The sequence below is a fragment of the Bactrocera latifrons genome, unplaced genomic scaffold, assembly GCF_001853355.1.
Source record: "Bactrocera latifrons isolate USDA-ARS-PBARC rearing strain unplaced genomic scaffold, ASM185335v1 scaffold_188, whole genome shotgun sequence".
Taxonomy (NCBI): Eukaryota; Metazoa; Arthropoda; class Insecta; order Diptera; family Tephritidae; genus Bactrocera; species Bactrocera latifrons.
In genome coordinates, this window is record NW_017535385.1 from 330,369 (window position 1) to 352,231 (window position 21,863).

General features: G+C 35.5%; 2 protein-coding genes across 5 annotated transcripts in view; both read right to left on the reverse strand.

Annotated features, from left to right (window-relative positions):
- Window positions 1–21,863, reverse strand: part of LOC108967437 (eukaryotic translation initiation factor 5B) — a 53,481-nt gene that overhangs the window by 29,961 nt on the left and 1,657 nt on the right. Inside the window, exons 3-4 of the mRNA XM_018930835.1 lie at window positions 20,359–21,814; window positions 20,163–20,295 (exon numbers count right to left, since the gene is read on the reverse strand). Coding sequence (XP_018786380.1) covers window positions 20,163–20,295; window positions 20,359–21,814 — 1,589 coding nt within the window. The remainder of the gene's footprint in view (window positions 1–20,162; window positions 20,296–20,358; window positions 21,815–21,863) is intronic.
- Window positions 10,383–19,684, reverse strand: LOC108967438 (ATP-dependent RNA helicase DHX36). Of its 4 annotated transcripts, none has more exons than XM_018930838.1 (3): window positions 19,594–19,684; window positions 19,443–19,540; window positions 10,383–13,320 (listed from the first exon to the last, which is right to left on the reverse strand). In XM_018930838.1, exon 3 carries the CDS (start codon window positions 13,302–13,304, stop codon window positions 10,491–10,493), a length of 2,814 nt encoding a protein of 937 aa, XP_018786383.1. In that variant the 5' UTR covers window positions 13,305–13,320; window positions 19,443–19,540; window positions 19,594–19,684; the 3' UTR covers window positions 10,383–10,490. The 4 variants fall into 4 exon arrangements, with proteins under 4 accessions (XP_018786383.1, XP_018786381.1, XP_018786384.1 ...); XM_018930836.1 differs by having other exon boundaries at window positions 19,436–19,540; XM_018930839.1 differs by lacking the exon at window positions 19,443–19,540 and having other exon boundaries at window positions 19,594–19,677.

The window sequence follows — 21,863 nt, forward strand, 5'->3', positions numbered from 1 at the left end:
GAACATAACTGCAACAAATCAGATATAGAGAAAACTTCGCTAATTCTCTAATACCGAACATAAAAAAATAATGCGCACTATTCAAAGAGCAGATTTCCTTTTGGGAGTGAGTTATGTACATACATATATGAATTTGAATTCTAAAAGCTTAAGCATGGCACAAAAGCAAATAAGCAATATCCACATGCGCGTTTATACTTACACACACATATAGGGACCAACGAGTATATGAAGAAAATTTGCTGACGCAAAACAATTTCAAATCTAACACCGAAGACAGCAATTGCGTAAAAACCCAATAAAGCAAAATAATTAAGCAAGAAACAAAGAAATATATGCAGCTCAGCAGGTTTGCGGTAATTTAAGAAGCAACTAGAAAAAATGAGCGGAAATGAGTTTCATATGAACATCCGCACAGTGAAAATGGCAAAAGAGTTCAGGAAAAAAGGTTATGCTTTCTAACGTAACTAACTTCTTCGGGGAAACCAGCGCCATAAACCGGAAGCAAATGAGAAACCTTTTATGTATGAGCGCTATGAAGTTAGTAACTGCGGAAAATCTATAATATGGCAGTAAGAATGTTATTGTTCAACTGATGTATAATAAAAGTTGACATTTTTTGCGGTGATACCATCGAATCGGAAATCTTTCCATCAAAAAAATACAAATTAAAGGGCTCATCATGTCTGAATATTCTAAAAATCATTTTGTTAAGAGGTATCATGGATTTCCTCAGGTAAAAAACAGCATTTTTTCAATAATTTTTCTCGTATTAAAAATTATATATTTTATTGTTAAAAAAAAAAACACTGTTAACAAAGAAAATCAGAAATTTTGAAAAAATAATCAAACTTTAAAGGAAAAAAATATAAAATTGGATTTTTGGCTGACATTTTTACAAAAAAAATTTAAATTTCCAGACATTTTTTTTCTAATGAAACGATATTTTTGATTTTACATATAAGATACTTTTAAAATAAAAAAAATTTATTTGAGTAAGAGTTTTCTAATAAAATTTGCGCTAATTACCAGTCAGCATACACTGTCCAATACCGAAGACAGAAAGCTAATTGCGAGCAGGAAGTGAACCACGCTATATAGTACATATGTACATACGAATATATACTCTTGTCATATAAGAATGTTCTTAAGTAGGTAAGCTGCTATCGTCAGGAAAGAACGGAGAAGAAGGCGCGGAAGTTAAGTGAAGTTGTTTCCGTTCCGCTGAGTTGTTATTCTGCCTAGTACTTTTTTAACGAATTCACGAATAATTAAATTTTTTTTTTTTTTGTACTTATTACCTCCGCCTGATTTATAAATGGCAAAACAAAATGCCTCAACCACAATTTTCATTCACATTTTTCGCTTATTTTCGTAACGCAATATTGTTTCGTCTCTCAGGTCTCAGCAACTAACGCGCAAAGTCAGCAAATAGTTACGTGCAAAACACAACAAGAAAAGAAAAAGTAACGTAACAAAAAAGAAATACACACATATAATTTTCATTCATAAATTCCGGCAGTAGCGACGACGCTTCGTCACGGTTCGATGGCATTTTGTGAATGGACGAATGAAAATGGTTGCGTATACATACATATAATATAATATATGCATGTACGTATGTATGTATGCCGGTATACATATATAGTTCGTACTCAAACATGTATGGGAGAAGGCTCACATGTATGCGGGAATGTGTGCCAGAAACAATGAATATTTCGATTAGACGTGGTTGCCACCACCAACTCTTACTTAAGACGCTTTCAGGCTTTGTAGCTTTTTCGTTTTTATTTCAATTTTGCAACTTGAGCAACCAGTCGTTTCGCTCATCAGACCGCGAAAAACGCAACGGGGTAACGATTCACGCAGTTTCATTATTAAATGAATGCACAAGCACACGTCTTTCGAGCACAAATATTTACGTGTGGATACATACATACATACCAATGTCCAAAAGGTGTGCTTATAAATGTTTTGGAGTGGATACAAATTTTTAGAAACATATTTTGTAGGTCTACATGCATAATTAGCGGGGTTACGGCTTTGCATTAATACTTCAAATCTGCCTTGAGTAACAGAGTAACGAAATTATTCAAAATATTTTCAAATTTTAATTAATAATGGAAATTGTCTCATTGAATAAAATATTCTTCGATGTGATTTTCCTACGATTTTCTTCTGTAACATTAATTATTCACCAAAAAAAAACCAAAAAATTAACTTTTTAATCCGACTTTAGAGCAGGTTTCTAAGACAACTTCTGCTAAAGTCAGGTTAAGTTTACAATGGCTGCCTTTCAGATCTTTTGTAGCGCCAGTTGAAGGTGCAGGACGTTAACGCTTTTTGCGAAGTTTAATAGAGATTTGATATCAAATTCAGATACTTCCTCTAGTCTTTTGAACTGTGAAGCTATATTTAGAAGTTAGCCGAGTTCTAGACAAGGCTGAACGTAAGCCTACTTCCCTGCACTTTCAATATGTGTCATCGTTAAGAATGCCCATATGGCTTGGATGTGGTACCAGTGAGTTGAGACTTGTAGTTAGATCAACAACCGTCCTACAGTGTTTTCATTCCCCTCCTAAGGCATTCCATCTCAGCCTGATCCGTTTGTAAGCCCTTTCGGAAATTTCGTTTTTAATGATTTTTTTTTTTTAAGTATTTCTTAAGCTGGTTAAGTAGTCAAACGAATAGCACTCTTGGCAATCGCATCAGCTATCGCCGCTTGGCTATCGGTGTAGACATATGTATATTGTTATTCTTTAGCTATCTCAGCAGCTTTCCTGAAAGCAAAGACATCTACCTAAAATATGCTGCAGTATTCCGGTAGCTTGAAGAGTCGCCTAAAATCCAGATCTGCGCAAGTGCAGCCCTTGGAATGGTTCTTAGTGATGTCGTATTCGCTTCAACGGTTTCCTGTATGAGATATTATTGGTCCACCCAACCAAAGCATCCTAAAGTAAGACTGGCCTGACTACTGCTGTGTAACACCAATGTAAAAAAACACGTTGCTCCAACATTTTGTTAGAGAGCACCGCTGGTCTTTTTTTCTCTCTCTTCTATGTTGAATTTCCACGTCATTTTGCCTTCCAAAATTACGCTCACGTCCTTAGTATGGTCCTCCTGCTAAAACTTTCAGTAGAAATATTTATTATACTATTTTATAACAAATTTCTATATAATTTGTATATAATCCCACTGGCAAAATGTTATGTGTTAAGGTGTAACCTATTTTTAATCATAGTAAACTAAAAATTCTGAATTCAACAGTTTCTTTTTTATCAATTTTGAGATATAGAACTTTCCCATAAACAAAAGAAGAAAAGCTACTATGACTTTATTTTTTGTTTTTGTTAAATAATTGTAACATTATTGTAGAAAAGGTTTTTCCTGTATTCACCCATTCATTCATAAGTTAGTGGCGCATTGCGACGACTGGAAAGTATCAGCTGTTAGCAACCACTTGGCACAWATGCTTGTCTTACGAGCTCTTAAGCAGCTCCATATGCACACACACACACACTGGTTAAGATATGATATTAATGTTGGATAAATGCTTTGTAGTGTGGTAATTATTATGTTGCTGTTGTAGTTGGGTGCCCCAAGCGATGCCGGAAAAGCTAAATTTACTCAAGGCACGAACAATTTATGAATGAGCTCGCAACAAGAGCTAAAAAGAAAGTAGTAGCACCCAACAACAACAATAGAAAAATTACAAATGTATTTAAAAATAGAAAAGCAATGCACTTACATACATACCCATGCAAATTTACACATACGTATGCACTTACGTAAAGTGACATAAAAACAACTATCAACTTTTACAACTGAGGTGTAAACGAGTTTGTTGTCTAATGAATTTTTTAAAGGAAAAGTGCTGTTGTTCGCGTCGCTCGCAATTGATATTTAGTCGTTTGTGGTTGGGTCACTTTTTGATATATTTGTGAGAATATAAATTTTATGTATACATGCGGATGACCAAAACGTGGGTGGTGAATCGCAGTCAGCGGTGAAATTCAAATTTAAAGTAAAAGCTTTCCCCATGAACTTTCTTGAACACATATTAAAATCGGTTGGATAGTGCGGGAGGAGGGAATATTTGTGATTATTTCAGGAGAAATAATTGCGAATCGGCGACTGTAGATGACAGCATGTCGTTTTCCCCCGCCTTTCAACTTAAATGGATTAGTATTTTTGCGATTCAAATCCAAAATTTATGCATTTAACTCATGCAATTTGCAACAAAATGTCCAAAGTATGCGATCATTTGTGTATTTATTATGCATTTAGCAACAAACATGTGTATGGGTACTTGTTGCGTGCCAACATGATGCCACAGCGAGATGAGTGGGCTCACAATGGGGCCACAAGTACTTGCATATGTTCAAAGCACGTTACCATGCCATTTTACGAGTGCTGCGCACCCACCACAACACCCACTCCCGCCATAGCACCGCGTTAACGGCCTTACTACGCTTTGTTGGCAACATTTCGTTGCCGTTTTCATTCACAAAAGCCAAAGCCGAGCGTAAAGCGAAACGACAAATAAACTATGTATTCGGGTAGGTTGGAATAAGTGGTTTTGTCTCGCCATACTAACCATAACAACAACAACAACAGCAACAACAATGTTACCAAATACAGCATGTTGGTTATCACACACAAACGGACAAACCACTGCGTTGAGTGAAAAGTGTGGCCTAACAACAATGTTGTTGGAGTCACTTACTTCTTTTTGCACAACGTTTTCTATTTTAATTAATGTTCAACATGTGAATGAATGTATGTAGTTTTATATTTATGTGTGTGTGTGGTATTATTTTTTACTTTTTCTCCGCTTGAAGACATTTCATTCACCAACTCCTATGCTTACAACATACACGCACTAATGACTACCACATTTAGTGAGTACACGTAAGAAAGTAACTAAGCGTGTATGAGGTATGTAGATAGTAGATAGCAGTTAGTATATATGTACATACAGTTGTGTTCATGAAAATAGTAGTGCAACTGTTGTTTTAAAGTATGTGTGGTGCTCAAAGATCTTCGCTCACATATGGTATACGGAGTTGCCAGGTCAACAAGCGTCATTAATTTGGTAAAATATATACTTCAAATTATAAAAACGAAAAAGTACCGTTATTTTTGCGTCCACTGTCTTTTATAAGATGCATTTCTGTATTTTCTAAAAGAACAAACTTTTCTAGCCGTTAAGACTCGATAAATTAAAAAAATATATTAGATAGTTGCTAAAAGTAAGTGTATTTAAAGGTATTTAATTTTCGGTTGTAAGTTTTTTGAAATACCAGTACTCTTACTTTTTTACAATGGGTAGAAGAAGATATTGTTTCATCGAAAGGCGGGAATTGTTGATACAGCAAGAAGAAGACAGAACCTAAAGGAAGTCGAAGCAATAGTGGGCTACGGCTTAACAATTAGACAACATTTAATGCTTTAAAATAGGAGGAATAAAGCGAAGAATCGTATAAATTCAATAGTAGAAAACAATCAGATTATACGATATGTAAAAAACGAGGTCCAAACATCCTCAAAAATGGGAAAAACAGATTTAATCTTGTCGGTTATTACTCTTACAAATCGTAGAAGACTATTCAAAGGCAACGGCTCAAAACCTTTGATCTTTGGCATCATGGACCTAACAGTGTAAGTAACATCAACCTACTGAACAACGTTAATATTTTACCATTTTCCAGTTGGAAAAGTCTATAAAAGTAACGTTAGACGTAGGTAACGAACCAAACCATAGGAGCAGTGGTTTCCATCAGAAAATATCAAAATAATGTCCTGGCCAACATAGACAGTAGACCTGAATCCAATCAAAGATTTTTGAGGATATATTCTTTTAACGGGAATAAAGAATTTCATTGATATCCCAAACCGTTTTTGTTTTATCTAAAAAAAAAACTTTTGTAGCACTCTTATCTGACTACGAATTTTGATAGTAAATCCTATATCTTTCCATGATAAAATGGCAAACCTTACTGAATAGAAATGTCAAAAGAACGAGGAAAAATATGGCGTCGTTTGCTGTCCTTATTGGAAAATTCGCTATATAATTACTTCTTCTGGTTTCATTTAACTTTTTGTTGAGGAACTCTTGGATCCGCCCTGTACGTAGGAATAGCTAAAAATTAAGTTTTAGAGGTATTCAATTCATAGTATGAATTTTTAACTTTATTTTTGGTTTTTTATAGTTAGAACCCACCAGCATTACTATCTTTATGACCACAGCTGTAGGTCTGAAATTTAAGTGTTGCGGACTGCTGTTTACTATGAAAAAAAAATATATATATATGTACATATATATTATATGGCGACATTAGTAGCCATTTTCATAAACTCTATTAATGTGGTTAGCTGAGCGTTGTTAGCCATATCCCAGTAGATAAGTGATCATTCGGGTAATTGGAGTTGCCGCTGCTTTATAGAGAGTACTCAGTGTAACATTAATACATTTTTCTTTTACTATCATAATATCTCATAATGACAATCTCTCTGTCTTTAATTTCATAGGATTTTCATTTCATTCACAAAAATGTGTACATTTCGGGCTATGCAATAATTTGAGATTATACAATAAGTGTAAGACTTTTCTTTATTTAGTCTATTGTTTTTTACCGTTTGTTTGAGGCGCCAATTTGAAGTGGTGGATAGGCAATGTGCACGTTTTAACGACAACTTCCTATTGCCATTAGGAGCGCTTTCGCAATGAATAAGAAATTGCGCAATTTTTGGCAGCAGTACTGCTACGAGTTACCGTTCATTCAATATACATACATACATACATATATGTAATTACATAACTTATACAAGTACTTTTTGCCGGGGAGAGTCTTAACTTATTGATGGTCATAGTAAAACAGACGTGCAATATAACCTTCAAAGCATGGATATTTATGGTCTCCACAGCTCGAAAAGGCACTTTCATCCTAAATATTTTTCGAATCAAAATGACTTAAAAACGAGATTTGTTGCATAACTGTGGATGTATGTGTACTTGTACCATGTACTTATATAGAATAAATTGAATACCAAATCCAAAAATCTGGCTTCCTTATACAGTAATATCCAAATTGTTTTGAAATCCTGTTCAAAAAGATCCCTGGCACAAGAAATTAAATGATTAGAGCTTCAAAAATTAATTATATTGAACCAAACAAATTTTGAGAGACCAGCAAAACTAAAATGGTGCAAAGTTCAATAGCGCTATTGATTTTATAGTTGATTTAATGGATTACATGGGTTTACGGGTTTCAAAAAATTGATTATTTTTGTTGTCTTATTAAATTCTGCAACACCTCTAGAATATTGTATAATTTTCAAGTTGATCTGAGTAATAGTGATAGTTTTGGTGATACAGCCATGAGAACTTCTGCGCTCGAGGCCAGCTGGGCTAAGTGCTAGGCAAAACGCGCCTTTCTCGAAACTGGATTTGGCCGAGTTTAAAAAATTTTTCAAAAATTTAAAAATTGATTTGTTAATAGTGTATGTCTGTAACAATAAACTGTTCTCGAAACAGTATTTGGCCGAGTTTCAAAAATTTTTCAAAAATTTAAAAATTGATTTGTTAATAGTGTATGTCTGTAACAATAAAAAAAAAAAATTCCAACAAAATATCCCTTTTTTTATATGAGAAAAAATTGTTGAAGAACCCCTTAAAAAATGTAAGCGCTGGCTAGTTAGTTTCTGGAAATGGGGTAACAATAAGAAAGCTAGCAATCGTGTGTGATGCGTAAGAAAAATTTCTTGTAATGTTGGAAAATTATTAACGAAAATAATTGCACTTTTCTAATGCGCCAAGAAAATTCACCGCACGCGAACATAAGTATGTAAGTATGTGTAGAGGTTCATTCATAAAATGCCTCCAAACTTTCTAAAACCGGTGTCACACAAAGATAAGTAAATTTGGTCGTATGCGTAACTTGCTGTCTTACCGGCTCGCGAATACCCAGCTATACAGTCGCCGCAAAAATTAAATAACATAAATTTACTACTATTAGCGCTTTCTAAACGCTAGCGAACAAAAATACAACTACAGGGTTGTTCAGTTCAGTTTAGTTTTCAAGCTGAAGCATTTGTGTAATTCTTGATGCCTTTAGTACCTTTAACTGTCCATAACTCTGGGATGGTAAGAATCCTAAATTCTGGCAGGAAGTTTAGAATCCCTTAATAACAAAAGACCCCATAAATGTTGGAGGTGAAGATATACCAGAGATCATCAAACCTAACGCGTTAGTACTGTATACTTGTGGTAATGAAAATGATCAGTAAGTTGCTGCTGTCGAAAACCTCTTTTATGTATGCAAATATGTCATAGTGCTTTCAATGAAAAAATAGGCAAAATCAATCGGAGAGAAATAGCGAAAAGAGAGTTCCATTCCTCGTGGCCCTTGAGAGCACCTAAGTAAAGACCTGAGGTGTAATTCGAAAAGTTAAAATTTATCAGACTCATAACATAAAAAAACGTATGTGCATACATATATACGTATACATATATTCAAACATATATACAAAGCTTATGTTTATACATATTTATATAAACAAAAATCGCGCACACATATTATCTAAATATTAGCCAATTATCTAATTTGTTTACACATACATATCTTATTTATACAGATGTTTGTATGTAGATGCTAATATGTGGCAATAAAAAAGGCCAGCAAGCACAGGGAGGGCACACCAATTGCATGTACATGTGAAATGCAAAATAACCTAACAACATTTTCGGAAATTTCCAGTGACATGAATGAAACACGAAATAAAATGGAACATGAGTGAAACAAATTTTAATATTTGTTAAAACTGGTTTATATCTGAGTGCAGAACCTGAAAATGTTGAACATATGTAATATTATGTTTGTAATTTGAAGTAGTGAAGCGTAATCAATATTTTTTGATGATACGTTATTTTGCATTTCAGGTGACGATATGTACAAATATACATATGTATGAATGCATTATTATTGGAATGGAAAATAAACACCTCCATAGAGAAAATTGAAAAGGATCGCGGAGAATTCAATAGACAGGTGTTAGACAGATTAAACAATTAGTGCAAAAATACTTGCTGCTGAAATAAACAAATACACTAAATGGATAGTAAACATTTGCACTTCGTTTCACTTAATTAGAATGATTACCTAACCTGAAATGCAAAGCAATTTAAGAGTTGCAGCGAATTTCAGATATACGAACATTTCATGCAGGTTCTATCGCTATACAAATTTGTGACAAAAAAGTACACGAAAATTATAAATGAAATGCAAAATATTAGTTATTCATCAATATTTATTTTTTTTTTCTTTCAAAATAATCCCCACCAGATGTAATATCCGTACACTTATGCCCACAATTTTATCATAAGCACTTTTTGGGATGGTCTTCAGCTCCTTCAACGGATTTTGTTTCAGCTCTTTGATCGGCTGAAAACGGGTTCCACGAACAAGAAAAAATCACACGGGACCAAATCTGGTGAATGCGGTGTACGGTGGTTGATCGATGGTATTCATTGTGTTTGTGGCTTTAAATACTGTCCCAATCGTGACTCGATTGAACAAAACAATAAAAATCACAAAAGAATAAAATCACCTTGATTTTTGAGTGTTTTTTTTTTTTTTTTTTTGGTTTCGGCTCGCTTTTTTCCTTCCATTCCGATAACTGTTGTTTGCATGGAAAACTCATAAACCCGTCTGTCGTTAGCAGTTATGCTCTCCATGATTGTGGGATCGGAATTCGCACAATCAAACATGTTCTTAAAAAAAAAAAAACAATCAGGTTTATCGGTGCGAGTCGATTAAGAACGAGTTTCATACCAAAAATATCAACCAAAACGTATCGGTCGGACTCACGAGGAGTGGCTCTCTTGTTTTTCTTATTATTTTCATCAGTTGAAGAAGACGAAGGTCGTCTAGATCGAGGCATGTCGTCGACGATCTCTCCACCGTCTTTGAAAGCTTTATACCACTCGTAGGCTTTGGTAAAACTGAATCACCGTAAGCTTTTTCCAACATTCGAAACGATCCCGCGCACGAAATTTGGTCAGTAATACAAAATTTGAGACAAATTCTTTGTTCGATATTTTTATTCACTGTAAAAATCTCAACGGACTACTGAGGCTTAAACAGTCGCTGTAAACAAACTGGTTGACAGATCGCCCTCATATATGGCATTTAAATAATAGGCCAAAATACATATTTTTTTGTCACAATTTACATTAGGATGTCCGTTATTTCCCAATTTTTTTTTTGTTTGCAAATGTCTACTAAAATTGCAGTTTTTGCCCTAAAAAAATATGCAACAACTCTGTATAATTAATGTACAATTAACTCCTAAGCAATTAAATACAAAATCTAATATTTTAATTGGCTACTCAAACTTTTATTTATTCATTTCTTATATGTAATATAAACGTTTAATGTCTCTGTAACATTTCTGAATTCAAGGTCGTCTAAATATTCTCACGATTGTGGTTATATTTGTTCTTCATCGGATGAGAGATATTGATCAGTGTAGTCGTACACATCGTCGAGTGATAAAAGGATATGAATGGCTTTAATGATGCAATCTTCACTACTGTTTGGCTGGATTGGTGAAGGGTTTAAAGCACGCTTTTGCATAAGCCATTCCAAGCGCTTACGCAGCTCCAACATCACTTTCGCTGTGCCGGGATCGCATTTGAAGTAGTAAGTGCGAGCCACCGATATGTAGAATACTTTATGCTCGGTATAACCCGTTTCGACGCCATCGCCGAATATGATCAAGGCCATGGGGAAGACCATGGTGGCATCCATAATGAAAACGCTTGAAGACTTTTGCTTTTGAAAGTAAACAAAATAGTGTGAATCAAAGGAAGCCTCATTACTGTTCACAGAGGATGGGTGAAAACTTATGCGACGCTCCTCTGGTGTGGAGAGGTGATGTATAGCATTCACATGATTCTTGGTGCGGCGCACTTTATTTAAATACGCCATGTTTGGATAGAGCCCGGCTGCGATGATTGCGCGCAACAAAGGAATATTGTTGGAGTTCTCATTGGAGGTTTTCGCATTACAAGAGCCGGATTCGGTGAAGCTTGCTGCACGAAGTAAACTGGCGAATTGGCGCTTCATGTCCTCCAGCTGTTGGAGTGTGGCAATATTTAAGTAATTTTTATAACAAAAGTCCCGTTCGGAACCATCTTGCAATGACTCACGATAATTGAGCATCACATTGTCGATTAACAGATGGTCGCTTCTCTTGTTGGCCGAGAGATCACGTTTAACTCGATCAACGTCCTTCTCTTTGCCAAGCGGCGTATAAAATGGCGATTTGAATGAGAGCCCTGCCGCCACTGTGGTAATGGGATCCATACAACGAAATAACGCCGCCATTACAAGCATCTTACCGATTTGTGGATCGACTGGTAAACGTGCCAAATGCATGCCCAGAGGCGTTAACGTACCTTCTGTATCCAAAGCATTGATGCGTTTCAACAAATTTATACCATTCGTAATGGCTTGATTATCAGGCGGCGACATGAGTGTATTCAAAAAATGGTCCACATCTTTTATGTGCAACACTTTCAAATTCAATATGGTGGATTCTAGTTTGCTCCGCTTTATCTCGGGTACCAGATGATCGATCATTGTTTTTTCACGTGCGCGACTAAAGAGATTATAACAAATGCCGGGTTGGACACGCCCAGCCCGACCTCTGCGTTGCTGTGAATTGGCTTTTGTAACCCAAGTCTCTTCCAGCGTCTGCAAGTTAGCCTCGACATTATAATTATTCATCTTCATGCGTCCGCAGTTGATTACGTAGACCACATCGTCAATGGTGACCGAGGTCTCCGCCACTGTGGTGGAGAGTATGATTTTTCGTATTCCAGGTGGGGAGGGCTGAAATATGTTCTTCTGAAACATTGTTGGCATCATTGAGTGCAGAGGATACACTTGTATCTTGCGGGAATAACGCTGGCCTATCGGCAAGGTGGGGTTCAGCAGAATCGAATTAAGTTTAGAGATTTTATCAAAGCCCGGCAAGAAGACCAAAATAGCGCCAGGTGGCTTGGTATCACAAATGTAGAAAATTAAGTGCTCTATAAATTGCAGATTTTCGCAACCCTCAGAGTCAGTGCAACGTAAGGATTGCAGCACTTGGGAATCATATTTGTCCTTTATTTGTCGCAAATATGGCTCTATCATTGCCGTGTATGCAAAGTCGTTAGCATTCTGACGGTTAAACTGTTTACCATGTTGCCGCGGTTTATTTTTGGCACACTCGTGCGGATTATTTCGAAAACGGGTGAACCCAGTCTCTTGTATAATATCTTCCAAATAATTCACCTTAACCGGAAACATCGTGCCTTCGATGTATATCGTACAACAGTTATTGAAATAGGCACTGAATTCCTGCTCTGAAACTGTGGCACTCATTAGTATAACCTTGAGATTAGGCCGGTGTGGCAATACGATTTTGAACAAAGCCAATAGTAAATCTGTCTCTACACCACGCTCATGTATTTCATCTATGATAACAACATTAACGGCGTTCATCAGTGGATCAGTTTGCAGTTTTTGCAGTAGCACGCCAGTGGTGCAGTACAAAATGGAGCCATTGTCACGTGGTAATTCACTCTCCAAACGTATTTGATAACCAACCGATACACCCAATTTTTCGAGGCGCTCGTAGGCTACACGCTCGGAAACCGTTACCGCGGAAATACGACGCGGTTGCGTACACACCACATGACATTGCGAACCACGATTGTTAAAGATGTAATCATCCAAAATGAGTTGTGGTACCTGCGTGGTCTTACCACACCCGGTGCTACCAACAATTAGTAGCACTTGATTTTCTTTGATCGCTGCCAATATGCGTTCACTTTGCTTCATAGTCGGTAATTTTAGACGTTGCTCATATCGCTGTTGGAACTCTGGATCACGTTCCTTTGCCAACACCTCGGATTTGTAGCGTTGATTTTGGAATTCATTGTCCTGTAGCTCCACACTGGCCGACTTGGTACTGATAATGAAATCTTCGAAATCGGCGCAAAGCAAATGCCGAAATTGTGTTTCAAAATCTTTCAACACCTTCTCATCTTCACAGCTCTGCTCGAAACGACGTAAGCTCTCTTCAACCTTGGCCAACACGGTTTGGGGAACACTCACGCATGGACCCAATTTAATCGTGGGCGTATCTGTCTTTGATTGTTTCCTTTTCGATAGGTTGCGATAGAACATTCCAATATCGCGACCGCGCATTCCAGACGGATGACGAGGTCGAGCTCTGACATTGCGGTCCATTTTTGGATGCTCAAATCTGCAAAGAGCGTATTTTTACGTATACACACAAATAAATTTATAAACCAAACAAAAAAAAATGGCGAAACAAAAAAAAAATACCAAAATTTACAAAGCGAAAATTTTCCTAACAAAAAATTTGTTTAACAAAAATTGTCAGCGAATTCAATAAATGATGTAAATTGAAATTACAAAAGTAGTATTGAATTTGAGTTGCCAATAGACAATGTTTTTGTCCCAAGACCCAAAACTAAAACCATTGGATACAAACCATATACAAAGTATATTCAACCGATGGCTGCAACCCGAAAAGGTTTCATGAATACCATTCAAACAACCTCACAACAACTGAAAACCAAATTATTTTTCCCTTGAAAATATCTCGGCTCCTCTCTCTAACTCTATAGGCTTCCAAACAAAGCTTCTGAGAAAAACGAGAACCAAATGCGTTAAAATCGAAGCTAAAATTAATCGACTTTATAGAAATGTCACCCATTGAGACAATTGCATTAAACACGATAGTGCAAGCAAAAACTGATCAGCGGACACATGTGCAGTGACACAGACTTATGGTACACACATACATCCACAGATGCGTATGAGTGTAAATTGTTACAAGGTTGCCCCCCACAAACAGCAAACAACTTTCAGATTAGAAAACACCTCACCAATTGGGCACATATTTTTTTGATGATGCACAAAAAATAATTGTTTGCGCTCGAATGTACTCGTATTTTGGTTTTTATTTATTTGAGAAGCAAATTGAACGCCTGCCAGACGGTAATGAGACACTAGACCACTTCACTCTTCGCTTTCCACATTCATTCATTCATTAACTAAAATTGATTCATTAAAATCTGGGAAAGGCTTCTGCGTATGCTTTGCAGTGGCCTTTAGCTGCACACATCCAAGCATGTGCACATTCATATGTATGTGTGTGCATATGTGTATGTACAATACATTGAGAACAGCGCCAAGAAAGAAATCATTCATTATGCGAGTATTTTAGGAAGTCAATGACACTTTTCACGCTAATTTCATTTACATTTGTTTAGTTTAGCATTCATTGGCTCGCTGATGCTGTATTCCGTCAAACGTTTTCATAGGAGCTTTTTAGTGCTGCTTATTCATCGCCATCGGCGAATATTTTGATGTCGCTCGTTGTTGGCAACGACTTATCGGCCACCTAATTGGCAATGGAAACCTCAAAATGCGCGATCGAATTATTTACATAAATGCTACGGTATACATTGTATTTATGTATGACACAATATGTTATGATCAAAATTGACCAGTACTTGCCCAGTTGGACTGCGATAATCGATAAATATTTTTTTTTAGATTGACACAACCTTTTCTATATCCGTGTGATGTTTGATCTCCATATGCCAATTAGTGTTTGACAGCTCTTTGTTTACAACGCGAACAGGTCAATACTTTGGGTGTGAAGCGTATCAATGCTAGACTCGTACCAAAAGACTTGAATCTTAAGAAAAAAAAAAAAGACATCGAGGAGAGGTCACAAAAGATAAACACTTACTTACACAAAAGATAACACATACTTCTACACAATCAAAAAACACACTTCTACAAATCAAAAAACAAAAAGAACCTATACTTGACGAGATAGCTGAGCTACATTTATCCAACACATCATTAATGATGACGAAACGTGTGTTAACGAATATGACCAAGAAAATGTCTAAAAATGTAATGTAATTGCATTCCAAAAACCCAAAATTAGCTGATAGCACTGAAGGCTGAGGAGGATAGCCTCCAGCCAAGGATTATAACATGCCTGCATTGGTGCAAGAGTTTGTTTCGAAGGGGATACAGAAAATTTATATTATTATTGAATTATTATTTCTTATACCGAATATACGATATTTGTTAACGATCTTGCCATCAGATTCAAGTACCAAGGAGTAAACTTACTACCATTCAGAAGCTACTCACTCCTGACTTCCAGTAATAAAACTATATACGCTGCGTTGAAAACTTTAAGGCCCAATTCATTGAAGATATAAGTCTACTAATTAGTTTCATTTTCAATCAACAAATTATACCTTACTAACAATTTAATCCGAAACTTATCTGCTTTTAGGTATATTTGTATAGTTAATTATGTGGCATATACTAGATTAAATGCAACTTCATTCATAATAAATTTAAATATGTATGTACATTTGTAATATCGCCCACACCACTTTATAAACCGTGTGAAGAGACTATAAGCAATGTGTTGGTCAGCCCACTCAATAACATCAACAACAAATACAATAATGCATTACTATGAATGAGTTATCCACACTAGTGAAGCTGCGCATCTAATTAGCATGAGACTATGGCTGAAATACTCATGCAGGTATGTATCTTCTATTTACGATTGTTGAATATTTGTGTAATAACTTATAAAATTACCAGCTGATACATATAAAACTACACGTGAATTATGAATATGTAGATTGAATAAATTATGCTCTTTAGTTGTAGGGCGTGAGTACTATGCCAGCAACTCGCCCTGAGAGAAAATAATTCCTCGATCGGGGGAAGTGTTTCGAAAAATCAATTTTCTAGACAAAATTCGTGTACTTTGTAGATTAATGATTAATTTTGTTCACTGAAATAGTCCTAATAAAAATCCATTAGTCATTGAATTAAAATTTTCCACCATGTATCGCCATTTTTGTAATTTTAGTAAATGGTCGTGCTTTGACCATTACACCCCTTGAGTGCAACACAAAACTCCTACGTGTTGGGAAATGTATACTATAATTTTCGGTTTTAGCAACCCAGAATTGGCAAGAAACAGCTAACATGTTGCATTAGCTGTGCTTTGAAAGTGTAATTTCCGTAAATTTTACACACCTTCGTCGCTAAAAATTTCTTATAGGGTATCGCTAATGAGTTTTTTTTCAACCTGTTCTTTATAGTTTAGGTAGGATTGCGTTGGCGTACGCTGAGAAAATAGCAAGACGACAATATTATTTTTCATTATTTTCGGTTATACAAGTTTCCATTTATTGCGCTTTTCGACGAGTTCACATACATTTTTAGCTTTTTTAGTAAACTTATGCAAATGTGGTTGGATTCGCCGAATAGTAGTTTAGTGGGAATTTTTTTAAAACACCTCTATCAGTGACAAGTGTATAGTATGTGTTGTGGGAAATATGTGGAATTTATATATTTTAGCATTTTTAAACAATTTGTATTATATTGATTTGGTAAATTAGCTTTCAAATGGAACATATATTAATTATATCGTCAAAATATATATGTATGTTGATAAGTTTATCGATAATATGGGGGAATTAAGATCGAACAGGTAGACTAAAGCGATCAAATAGATATACGTTTCAACACTTTACGGAGGTATCCACAAACCACGTGGTATTGGCTTTGAGCTCTTGACTATTTAGTGGCTTACACACTTTTAGTACGCAAATTAAATGTTTGTTTTATCATTGCATCGATATTCTAAAAAATTTGAGTAAGGTAAACTAGAAAGTTAAATTAGCCACTTTTTTTGTTAAATTATAACGCATATGGTGTACATATCTGTTAGTGGAATATCCTACAAGCTAAGCAAATTAAATATTCAGAATTGCATTGATCGCGTTGCCACCAACGCGACGACCCACTTTTGTAATTTTAGACTTTTCTGCGTTGCTTTGATATTAATTTTACTAAATTCCGGTCACATTTCCGTCCAAAATATGGACATAAGTGCGTTCGTATGGATATATGTATTTACATATATGTATGTATATATACATGAGCGCAAGTGCTACATTAATTGATTGGCACACATGCCGCCGTTAGCCACATAAGCAGAATATGCAGTGTGTTAATCTTTTTTTTTTGCTTTGCATTTCATGAGAATTTTAAAAACCTACGAGTAAGCAAATATTTATTTTTTATTTTAAACTTGGTTAATTATCAGCCTTCTCTTCTCCTTTTTTAAATTCTAGCAAGACCTTTTTATTTTGAATTTTCTATAGTCACTAAATGAACATGTTTATTGTTTGTTAAATATTCTTTAATCAGTCAGAAATCATGGCATTCGAATGAATCAGTAAGGATTGTTGAGAATTAATAAGTTAATTCCTCTACTTTTATACTCTTGCAACCAGTTGCTACAGAGTATTATAGTGTTGTTCACCTAACGGTTGTACGTATTACCTAAAACTAATCGAGATCGATATAGGGTTATATGTATATATAAATGATAAGGAGACGTCCGCACGGGCTATAACTTGTGTAAAAATTGAGATATTTTAATGAAATTTGGTTGCAGGTTTCTTAGTCCAAAAAAGTTGGAGTTCGTAGACGGACTTAATCGGAACACTGTCACTTACTGTTACTTGTTTATTTATTTTTTATTCAAAAAATGTTAATTAAGACCTTAAACGACCAGTCCCAACGCATAGCATGTGACAAACATGTAACGGAAAACGTATTTTCATAACATGCATATCATGCATCAGCGATAGGATGTACAAACTCACATCCCAATACGACGACAACCGATTTGGAGAACGTTTTATGGTAGGTATGCTGTTACAACAATAACAGCAACAATGGTTTTCGATTCTTATCCTTCATGATAACACTTACTTTTCTAAAATGTTTCGGCTTTTATTTAAAGCTCGTTATTTGAGCTCTCCCTTTTCTTACCACTATTATAAATAAAATTTTACCAATTGAAAAATTGTACTACAATTCGGAATTAAATATTATTTTAATTACATTGCTGTAGAAAAGGAAATTGTCAATTGGAATAGTGTCTTGCAATCAACTGCTGAGTTATAAGCACTTTTCGGAAATAAATGCGGGACAATTCCAATTACACATTAAGTTTTTTGAAATAACATTTTCACTTAAGAATTGGCAATATGGCCATCTCTTAAAACAAATATTAACTTGTATATCATCCTGATTATGGCTCATTTTCTATATCTTCTTTCTTGTGTTACACTATTATAAATATTTTTAATGAATAACCAAGTATTGGGGTTTTTTAAAAAGTTCATTCTTTGTCTTCAGTACAAAATGAAGATGCAATTCATTGTTAAAACAAAATAATCATCAGAATGCGGAAACTTTGGTATAATGAGCTGGACACATAAATAGCACAACCTAAAAAAATGTGGACAATTTACTACATATTGCAATTTGATTGTTAATATTTTCTGCTGTAATATTTATTTTTAATGGCTGCTTCGCACCTGCGACCCATACTTTCTACGAGATTCTGACACTTATCCTTAGGTATACCGTACCAAGTTTTTTTAATAGCAGACCATCATCTATATTTTTATAATTAACCTTTGCAATTTCAGTCTTGACCTCATTCCATAGGTTTTCAATTGGGCTTTGCGCTGGCCAATCCAAATATTTTGTTGTCTTGCATAAATTTCCATTTAATTGGCATAGACTCAAAAGCATATGGTTCCAGTGGATTTTTAAAATGTTTAAGTACCGATACTTGTCCACTTTTCCATTGATTCTAACGAGCGGATTATATTTTTGGCATTTAGGACGACGTACAAATATTCTGTCATCTGGTCCTATCCGGTTAACCTTTGTTTCGTCACTCTACAATACATTTTTCCAAAAATTTAAGCTTTTCTCTTGATGAGCATTGGTCGTTTTGAAATATATATTTTTTTTTTTTAAAGGAGTGGTTTCTTCCTCGATATGCGTCCGAGATACCAGCTGCTACCTTCCGGGATGATTTAAATGGATCTTTTTTGAAGAATCTCACTATAGCAGCAAAACATAAAGGAATATTAGGGCAGCACCAAATTGAATGCAAAATTTTGACATTTTGAACAACTTTAACTTAAACAATTTTAGGATTCATATGAAATGAAACTTTGCCATTTATGTGTCCATAGCTGTATTTTTTAGATCATATTTACTACTTTCAGTACTGATCAACTCTATTCTCATATGAGATAAATCTTATTGATATGAATGACAATTTCGAAACCTAATGGATAAACAGGTGTAGTTCTTTCGCAACCTAGTGAGAGTGCTCTAAACTCCTTAAAACCGAAATTACCCCAACCTATTTATCCGAATAAAAAAGCAAAACCAAATAAACAAAACTGCAAGAAAAAGCATTATACCAGATACCACCAACAAAGTAAATTGGCAATTGCTTGCTGGAAGCCCAATCAATATGTCAGGTTACTTCGAAGTTTATGTCCACAGGCTTAAAGCAAATACCGCACCTGTGCAAAAAATAAAGATTATCACGTAAATTACGAATACATTATAAACTCACACTAAATTTAATTTAAATGCTTAATGGCAGACAATTATTTTCTTTCAATTTCGGCAGCACATTTCTCTGAAATCTCTTAGTAAGAAGTCGGACTCTTATACACTGTTATAAACAGCTGATTATTGTGTACGTATCCAGCAGTGATGCCACTTTTTTAATATACGACTCAATTATTAATAGATATTGAACGTACCCTTTACAAATAACGATATCTTTACTTATACCATTATGTCTCAAAATTAAATTCATTTTTACATCCAACACCTGCTTTAACAAAATTTAATTTATAATTGTATTATGTATGCATAATGTTAGTTATTTTATAAAAATATAAGAGTCAATGTCTGATTGACAGATATCTGTCGGTTATGTTCTGGTTAAAATAGGGTTTTTTACATTTAATGGGTCGTAGTAAATTTAACCATAACTTAACTCACAGCTGGCTACTAAACAGACATTGAGCATGGCCCTAACTCAAAATATCTGCTTTTTTACAATATTTAATACTGTTATATATGAAAATTTTGAAAAATATCAGTCATATACAAAATTTAGTATGTTAAACTTACCGGAATTTTAGACGTTCTTAAGAACTCTAGCAAAGCTTCTAGCGAGCCCAGAGTTGAAGCTTGCACATACACACCAGTTTGCGCAAGTTTTATATGACTTAAAGCGCTCTTTAGATCTTTCGCAACTTCTTCCCTGCAAACGTTTAAGGTTTCTTATTAATCTTCATCGAAAATAAAAGTTATTTCAAACAATTACTTGCAAATTTCCACTTCATCCGGTTTGTGTGCTATGAGCAGATTAATTCCAGCAATAGCCTTTTCTAAATCCTTTGCTGCAATTTTAACACCTTGTGCAGCCCTTACTTCTTTGTGTTCAATATAGGCATTCTTTACACGCAACTCTTTCATTGGTTGAGGCATGAGAAGCGAACGTATTTGAGTAACGATTGGACCATCTGTACCTGCCAATATCATCGTTTGACCTTCCCGAAGTTTGCCATTTATTAAAATCGCGTCGATGGTGGTGCCAAGGCCCGGAATTGCCTTAACTTCCAATACTGTTGCCTGCAGCTCTTCTGAGTACATTAAACGTTTTGGCAACATCTTTTGGCAAAACTCCACAATTAGAAACAGTAAATTGCCCATACCCTCGCCAGTTATTGCGCTGGTTGGTACCAATGAAACATATGTTTTGGGATCAGGATTTTCATAGAAGAGTGCAGCGTTTAAACCTTGCTCAGCAAACTGGAGAATTACGTCCTTCGAACGTTGCTTGAACTCAAGCTGTGTATTAGCTTGTTGTTCCTTTAGAACATCACGAACGTCTCGACGAGCCATTACCTTCCAATCATATAATCGATCAATTTTATTTAGTGCGACAATGAACGGACACTTTTTTTTTTTAAGTAAATTAATTGATTCGATGGTTTGAGGCTCCAGGCCGTGCATAATGTCTACCACCAAAATAGCAATATCACAGAGTGATGATCCCCGATTTCTTAGATTACTGAACGATTCGTGACCAGGAGTGTCGATGATCAATAAGCCAGGCAACTTAAATTCGAAACTTGATGAATTATAAACAGGTTTAGTTTGTTCTTTTATTGCATCGATTGGAACATTTGTTGCGCCGATCTGTTGCGTAATGCCCCCAGCTTCGGAATCTTGCACATGAGTACGACGTAACTTGTCTAAAATTTTTGTTTTTCCTGTATCGACATGACCGAGTACACACACTACAGCGGCGCGCAAATCATCTACAGTACGCTTTTTCTCTGCATCATCCTGACGCTTTATAATACGAGCTTCAGCACGCAACCGACGAGCCTCCGCGTCATTAGTATTAATGGCTTCTTCCTTTTCAGATTCAGAACCTGAACTTTCAGATTCACTTTCAGACTCTTCATCATCTTCCGATTCATCATCGGATGATTCTACAGCATTACCAGCTGTGCCCGAAACTGCAGCCTCTCCACCACTGTTGGACTTTTCGTCATTATTTGTGGTAGTAGTAGTAGCCTGAGATGTATCGTCATCGCCATTGGCATCTTCTTCCGAGTCGCTGGCATCCCAAGACTCTTTAATAACTTCCTTCTTTTCAGATGACTCTTGTTGAGCATTTGCAGCTGCGGCGGCTTCCTCAGCAGCTTTGGTTTCAGATTCAGCTTGTTCGTCTTTGGCAGGCCCTTTCTTCTTTGGACGAATACGTGTACCTATAAAAAAAAGTATCATGTGTTGCAAGATCAACAAAAAAAAAACAAT